This window comes from Oreochromis niloticus, unplaced genomic scaffold (genome assembly GCF_001858045.2).
Source record: "Oreochromis niloticus isolate F11D_XX unplaced genomic scaffold, O_niloticus_UMD_NMBU tig00007255_pilon, whole genome shotgun sequence".
Taxonomy (NCBI): domain Eukaryota; kingdom Metazoa; phylum Chordata; class Actinopteri; order Cichliformes; family Cichlidae; genus Oreochromis; species Oreochromis niloticus.
Genome location: NW_020328446.1, coordinates 1 through 8,429, shown reverse-complemented (window position 1 = coordinate 8,429; position 8,429 = coordinate 1). Strand labels below are relative to the sequence as shown.

Below are 8,429 nucleotides of genomic sequence, written 5' to 3'. Positions count from 1 at the left end.
AAACACTGCGGCAGAAAAAGACACGGACTGAGCTCGAACAATGTAAGCTGCAGCGGAACCTTTTCTCGTATTGCACATTGAAACCTAATTGCTCAAATAAACTCCAAACTGTTCTCCTCAAGGACCTGCAGCACATCTTATGCTTAGAGAAATAATCTTCTATAAATAAATAAATATATAAATTATCTACTATACATGAAAAACAAAGACACAAATGAGTTAGCGGACCATCTATTTCAGTAAATTAGATGCTTTAAAGTTTGGTTATGATGCACTACTACACCGTTAAAGGGGAGATTTCTCACTGTGGAAAATATATCAAAGTCTAACCCACTAAATTCAGACACCATGTAGTCTACATACCAGCTTTATACACTGAAACTATCCTAAATGTTGTTTAGAAATACAAAATAATCTACCTTGGCTACATCTGCAAGGAAAAAGATACAAAACTGGATTTTAGAAAGTTTACAAAGTTAGTCAGGGTTAACCAATCAAATCCTTTTCAATTATCATGTTTAACAACAATAATAAAGAGTTCCACTTGTATAGCACTTATCATCTGTGGGTGAGAGGTTTATAATGCAATGTCCTCAAAGAAATATATTTAATGGGACTGAAATTAGGCAGTTATAATAATAATAATAATAATGATAATAATTAAAGCTTCTAGTCATTATTATTATTATAAGACAATCTTACTGCTGTTTGTTGTGACATTTTTCACACGCTGGCTTTCCTGCTTCATGCATCTCAGTGCTGAACATAGTAGCCCTGAAGTGCCAGCGTGGAAATGTCGAAACGAATTAGAGCGTGTTCGCACACCATCCAGTGTTTTATGGTGTATTTAGCAGCCGGTTTCTTCAGTAGCTTGTGAACATTTGTTCCAAGTCTGCCATGCAATACTGAGCAACACATGCATGCCTTGCAGAGCCATGTTTCCTGCTGTGGCACTATGATGACTGTGCTGCTCCCGTGTAGACATCCTCGTTTCAGGTAGACCCTCTGGTCTTTAATCAGAACCTTCTTTTTTGTTATTACAAACGATGCGCTGGCTTTCCATAAAGAAGGAAAGTAAATTTTTAACATGTTTGGTACATGTGCTCTAAGCAGACATGAATAGACAACATGATGGGTCCACCTGGATCTGGTGTTATCCGAACCAGTGGAAACACGAGACAGTTCTCCCTTCGTATATTGCACAGTAACCACTTATAGAATGATGGAGGAAAAGATAAGCACAACACAGTGTTTTAGTTACGTTAAATAAAGTGCAGCCTGGGCAGTTTGTACAGCAGAAATCTTGAATACTAGATTTTTTTACTTGAGCTTCCCTTAAGGCATTCTTTGTTTGCTATCTTAAAGCATTAGTGTGCTGTAGACTACAGTCCTGCAGCCTAATTAATGTGTAGATTATTAGCTTTTTCCTAACAAACGCTGCAGACCGGATGCTGATGATGGCAATCAGCAACTTTAGAGACTTTATTTTGAGAGTAAACTAACACTGTTGAGTCTTGTTAACCACCCGTACATGTTTGTCTGCCCATGCTGCTGTCACTTAAGATAAAGGAATGGACGAGTCTGCCACTAACAGTAACACAGCGATGGCTGACTGCAGCTCATCAGCCCATCTGACTGCCTCAGACAAAGTTTTTAAATGACACTGCACACATCAGGAGTGTGTGAGCGCATATTTGGTCCTTCAGGAGAGGAAAATGTCCTTTTTGTTCCTCCCGGACCAAACGGCTTCTTCTGTTTTATACAGGAAGATTTAACATCAAGGACTAGCTGACAGTTTCTGTTCACCGAGTCGACACAAAAACACAGGGATGTAATTTACAGGTGGATAATTAGGCTGGTTATTCCCTTTTTCATAGCATGTACATGACATATAATGTGAAGATGCTCTGTACATGGCTATACATGCAAAAACTAATCCTTCAGCTTTATATGCAAGCCCCTGTCAGAGGCTGTGGTCCGGTAAAGAGATTAGTACAAAGATGTTCTTTTAGTCAGTGTTACACTTATGCAGCTTCTTATTTACTTGTTTTGGTTGCTAAACTTTTATTTTCCACTTAGCATGTCGCTAAAACTAAAGCCGCTGACATTTGTAATATTTGCAACTACCAGTGTTCCAGCCTGTGCAATGAAAATCATCGAAGCTTTGCTGACAGCGACAGTAGAAACCTGGCATTTCTGTCTCTGCATCCTTTTGTGTGGCAGCCTGCCCTGTGAAATTACTACACTCTATATGTACAACGGTTTGTACTATTTACAGCGCGTGTGGAGAGCCACCTTCAGCTATACTGCGTATTAGACAAGCATCACCACTATACAAGAACCTCTAGTAGTAAACAAATGTAATGTTGTTGTAAACATTCGACTCCTTATTTGATGCAGTGCTCCTCCACTTCCTCAGTGAAGAAACATGAAGCTGCAGAGTTGATGGTTTGAATGAGAGACTAAAGGAAAACAAAGGTATTTTTCCTTCAATGCTCACAGGTTTGTGATCCGTCTCAGTGGTCTGATCCTGGAAGTGAGCTCCTCAACCCAAAATAAACACACCTGGCTTTAAAGTGAATAAAGCAGCACTCCTCTGACTGACCTGACCTTCTTTTCACCTCTGAATCTCCCGTCACAGTCATTCTCTGTCACTCTCCGTCTGCTCCCCGTTAACTATCCGCAGTAACCTTTCGTTTTCACGCTCTCACCCTCCAAAAATACTTCCTCTTAACCCTCATCTTCCAAGTAACAATGAATGTGTTTAAAATGCGCTGTTTACACATGCTTAAATGTAGTGTTTGTGAACATGTATCTGAAGCCCTATTAACCAGATGAATCTTACACTTGTTTTGTGTTAAACCGTGGACTAAATGGACTGAGAGTCAACGATTTTGTGTGTGCTGCTGTGCAAAATTCTTCTGGAACATTCTTCATCTCCTCTTTAAAAGCCGTTGATGTGACAGTAGGCCTCTAGGCTGGAGAAGAGGATGTAGAGGAACCACAGACCCAGGAACAGGAGGGTGGTCAGGAGGCGGGACACTTTCGGGCCGCCAAGCTCTCCGCCGATGGAGGGCCGGCGTCTGAACAATAGCACGGACATGCAGATGAACGTGAAGATGGTGAAGAGCGTGACGGAGAACGCCAGTGATCCAGGATCCACCCGGAACTCCTTTCCTTTAATTCTCCAGTACACGGCGGCCACTGACCATGCCACTCCGATCCCCAGGAACACGTTGACTGCGTTGCTGCCAGTGACATTTCCAACCGATGCGTCGGCATGCTGGTCTTGTATGGCAGCCACTTTGCTAGCAAAGGTGTCTGGAGAAGGAAAAGGTGGAAAATGTGAGTCACACACCTTCACACCCCAGAAATTTTTTAAATAGAAAGCAATTAGATGATTCCAAAGAGACAAACAATGACCAAAAAGATACAAAAAACAACTGCAAAGGTACAAAATGATTGACAGAAAGTCAAAGCAACTACAGAGAGATCCAAAATTACTTTAAAGAGGCGCAAAGCTTGTGTCCAGTAAGATGACTGAAAATGATTGAAATGATTCAGAGACACAAAAATGACAAAAAGTGACTAAAAACAATTAAAAAGATGCAAAATGACAAAGAGACATAAAATGGCCAGAAAGAGCAACAACCACCTACAAAATCACACAAAAGATACAAATAGATGATTATAAACAGATGCAAAATGATGCAAAATGACTGAAGGACACAAAACAACTACAAAGTTACAAAGTGACACTACATGCACTCATAAATCTGGGTATTCTCCCATAATCCATCCAATACTCAAAACAATCAAATCATCCACGCTCCTTTCTGCCTTTTCTTGCTCTCACACAGTGAAACGGGACATTTACTCACCTGGAATGGAAGTTCCCAGCGCCACAAACACCACGGCGGTCACAGTGTCCCGCAGCCCCACGGTGCAGCCGAAATGCGATGCCAAATCCCCGATGATGGCGGTGAGGAGCCCGATGGCGCTGATGGACACGAAGAAGCAGGCCCAGCCGTTCCAGTACTCTGTTGGCGGGACGCAGGCAAACAGAACCTTCCAGAAGACGGTGAGGAAATGCATGACGTAGTCGTAACAAGATGGAAGGCGCTCCTCACGACCTTCCTCCTCGTCATCATCGCCATCACCTGGAGGAGCCAAACACACAGTGATATTTTTTACAAGTTACAAACAGCACGGAGGTCATACTACTCAGAGTACTCAGGGGTTTGGACACAGTAGTGACCTGGGTTTGAACCGTCACGAGGAAGGACTTTTTGATTCTGTAGGTGATGTGTGGGATTTATGTCCTGCCAGTTTCATGGCGTGGCAGGATATTAATCCCATAAATGTTCTGTTGTAGTCGTAGCTCTCTAACCCTGAAGTGACCAAACTATTATAGCACCTTAAAGGACAGAGCGGTCTTTGACTTTTGCACAGGAATACTTTTAAAAATCTTTATCATACTTTTACTGGTCCTTTACCTATTACATATTTCTAAATCATCTCTTACTTCATACAAACCCGATTGTCCTTGTTTTGTGGGAAAAAAAATCTTTTATTTAACATAACAAAACACAATGAAATCAAAACCCATCATGGCAAAAACACAACATTTTTCATTATCCACTCCATAACAGGGGCTAATTCCTGTAAAAAGCTATGAAAAGTTGTAATTAATGATATAGGAAACATTTTTATAATAAAAATATCACAGCTACACATGGAAATATGCTTCAAGGAATACAGTTAACTGACTGTCTGCAGAGATCTGTTGCTTCCACTAGATGGTGGCCTTCACTTACAAATCTGACCTCCACCGACCTGACCCTTCATGCCTGAAAAAGGCGGCTATTTAAAATATTAGATTTATTATTTTTATTACACTACAGACTAGAAGCATGCTAATATGTTTTACTGATTGGAGGAGCAGTTTACAGCAACATTTGGTGCTTTGTTTTTAGGGATTGAATTACGTCTAATTCAAGCATCTTTTTCTCCTTTAGCATAATTTAGCTGGAATGTTATTACGGTTTTACATTTCAGTTAAATCACACTGTCACACAGAACTCAATGACAGACTGACAGATTGGTGTTTCCATAAGAACAGATGACTATTTTCCTCAATGTGTTTTTTCTATAAAACATTTACAGATCAATGCCTTTGGAAGTGACACAATAAAACAACAACATTACAAGCTAGCATGTTTTTGCGCATATGACATGCTGTAGATGCTGTCTGAATACAATAAGAGGAAACACACTGGGCTACAGGGACCAGGAGAGGTGGGTGTAGGACTAGACAATAATGATGATTAAACACCTCAGCGACCCGGGGTAGGGTGTTCCCACAGCTCTGCTGCTACTCTGCTCTCTCTGGCTAAGGGCAACGTCTCTGTGATGAATCAGCTGTTTATGTGCTGTTTGTGTGCAAGAAGAGGAATGAATCTTTTCTTATTTATCTGACTAACTTTTGGGGCGAAGATACAATGTAACAAATGCACACTGAGTACATACTGTGTATAAAAACAGATGTAGCTACCAGGTCTGGAAAATAAAGCCATTCTGAATGAAATTCTTTTAAATCACCAGAAAGGTGGGAACTCTTGAGGTTGCAGAAATGAGACTTGTACATGAGCTCCATCACCTTGCTGATGCATTTATGCTCTTAATTGGTAATTTTAGATGACATAAAAAAAAAACATGAAGGTCATTTTGTAGCTTTTGAGGATAGAGGATAAAGCAGGGTATGCTTCATCATGGGATTTACAAGTCACCCACGTAGGAAGAGGCAGTGTCCCTTAGATTCTAATTCAGATCCACCCCTCCCTTGGCTGATGATGCCACAACGCTAATCAATTGGTGAAGTCACAGTATATCTTTTATATAAAGTCTGTGACCCTGGTATAAGGTCCCGCCTTGGTGAAATCGCCATTTTACCCACAACAATTGAAAAACTGGGAAAACTCTGACACCTCATTATTAAAACAAAACAAAGAGGGCAGACTTCATGTTGCCTGAGTGATTTTGAGCTCACTGCTTTGAGCATTAAAAGTTGATTGGACATCATTCAGGCCAAAAACTAGTCTGAAACTGTAAAAGTTGGGGTCCAATAATCCACCTAGAATATGATGCACCTTGTTGTACATTTTTTTACTTGAGCTCTGGCTTAATGTGGAGATAGTTAACTTGCCAGTGAACACAGACAGGAAGCTGTATTACAGATGATGGTGCTGAACTCTGAACTGCTGTTTAGCTATAGCTGTGTTAAACATCCCTGTAAGCGGGAGCCCAGGGAGGGAACTTCCCCTCCTATTTATCTTTATTAAATCTTACTGTTACCGACCAGGTTGGTAACCATTTAGCATCTTAATTGGGAGGAGTGATTTTCTGTGTATTGTACCAACAGACTGTAACTTGGCTAAATTCTAGTCTAGACATCAAATGAAAAGTAGTGCATACAAATCTGAGATACCAAAACTGTCTTCCTGAAGAATCTTTAATAAACAGCAGACGATGCAAACAATCAGGTGTCAGTAGCTAACAATGCTATTTGTTCTTGTTACAAATTATGGGATGGGCTGGTGTAACATCAACACCAGTCTGCTGGCTGGGTGAAAGCTCACTCATTCAGCAGCCTCCTTCTATCCTAATCCTGTGCTGACTTATAGCTATACAGACATTAGGCCAGACCAGGGGTCGGCAACCCGCGGCTCCGGAGCCGCATGCGGCTCTTTAGTCCTTATAGTGCGGCTCCGCGTGGTTTGGGAAAATAAATTAGAAGTATTTCGCTGAAGTGTATTTATTTATGTTAGTTCTTTTAAACTTGTAGTTCTAAATTGGAAGATTATTGTGATATTGAAATATAAATATAAAATTATATTCTATTATTTTTTCCTCGCTCAATATAAGCGTCACACTCGCGGAAGCCGGTATTCCGCCGAAACACCGTGCATTTATCGAGACTTTCAACCCCGGGTAGGCCAATTATGGATCTTCGGATCCACATTATGTCAGCAGCTGCACCGTGAACTATGTTAAAGACAAACACTGCTCACGCCTCACAGACGACAGATGACAGCTTACAGTCCTGCGTAAACTGACTTCGCACAGCACCGATTAGCAGACGCTGTGCGCAGAGGTTCAGGAGCAGAAGTCCCATTGTAAACATACCACGGCAGACCCGACGATGTTTGCATGAACGCGCTTTTCACACGCGGTTGCTGTACGCATACGGCCGGCTGTAGCTTCGCAGCTCACAGCCCGACACACACCACCAACACAACAGCACAGATAGCGCAGACTTTAAGGCGGCGAGGCGTGATTGCGGGTGCCGCTCAGGTGCGTCCGCCTTCCCTGCAGCGGCGCTGCAGACCACGCCCCCGCCGCACGAATTAACCAGGTAAAATACATATTTAGGCAGAATTTTGCAAATATCTATTTTCAATTTTTCAGCAGCATAGAGCTTTTTTTTACCAATTATTTTTTAAAAGTCAGGTCAAGGCTCCAAAAGCCCAAAGGAGATATAAGGGAGGCGGCTCACAACAGTTTTTGTTTGCTACATGGATCATTTTAGTTCAGCTGGGTGTCTTTGCTTTTGTTATATTTCTTTAAGAGTTCAAAATGTGTTGATTACATAAATAAAATGTAATTTTCTCTGTAGCACTTCATGGATTTCATAAGCAGCACACCTTAGTTGTTCACACAAAGGTACAAAAAACAATATATATACAGTGTTATCTTCATTTTAGATGTCAAAAGTATTTGCGGCTCCCAGTGTTTTCTTTTGCGTGGAAACCGGGTCCAAGTGGCTCTTTGGGTGTAAAAGGTTGCAGACCCCTGGCGTAGGGTTTCAGAGAGTTTTGTGGCTATAACGTAGCTACAGCGTAGATTACCCGTATAAATCCTCAGGTACATGGAACGTTCTCTGCTCAGTGGTGTTGGATCCTGATCACCCCATGTTTGTGTTTCAGTGGGTGATGGGAGTCAAAGAGGAGATATTGGTCTGTGTGTCTCCACAGTTGTTCTCAAACTAAAGAAGGCGCTTGGACAGGAGACGAAACCTGATGGCCTCCTTCACTTTCATCAACATTTCTTTCAACTTTATATTAAGTTTGTCAGTGAAAAGCTATGAAATGGAAATTCAGCCCTCGGAATCAATCCCAGATTGTTTATCTGCTTTTATTGTGATAATGAGGGAACAGGCCTCACATGGCCATGAAAGTGCATATGGTACTTTTGAGTCCCCCCCCACACACACACAAATAACCTTTGTCTTTAGAGCTAATAATTAATAAACAATGGTGTGCCACACCATTATACATTTTTTACCTTTTTTTACCTGAAACAGGTGATCAGTCTGTCGATACAGAGACACAGGCAACCATTCATTCAGCTAATTTAGCGTCACCAGTTAA

At 41.4% G+C, this 8,429-nt stretch overlaps 1 protein-coding gene across 1 annotated transcript; it reads right to left on the bottom strand.

Moving 5' to 3' along the window:
• Positions 1-2,179: 2,179 nt before the first annotated feature.
• On the bottom strand, positions 2,180-4,194 carry LOC109199388 (sodium/calcium exchanger 2-like; the record flags this gene model as incomplete). The annotated part of the gene is made up of 2 exons (XM_025904814.1): positions 2,180-3,321; positions 3,882-4,194. Coding segments are annotated over 2 exons (690 nt in total), but the record flags the coding sequence as incomplete, so codon positions are not given.
• Between the last annotated feature and the right edge of the window lie 4,235 nt (positions 4,195-8,429).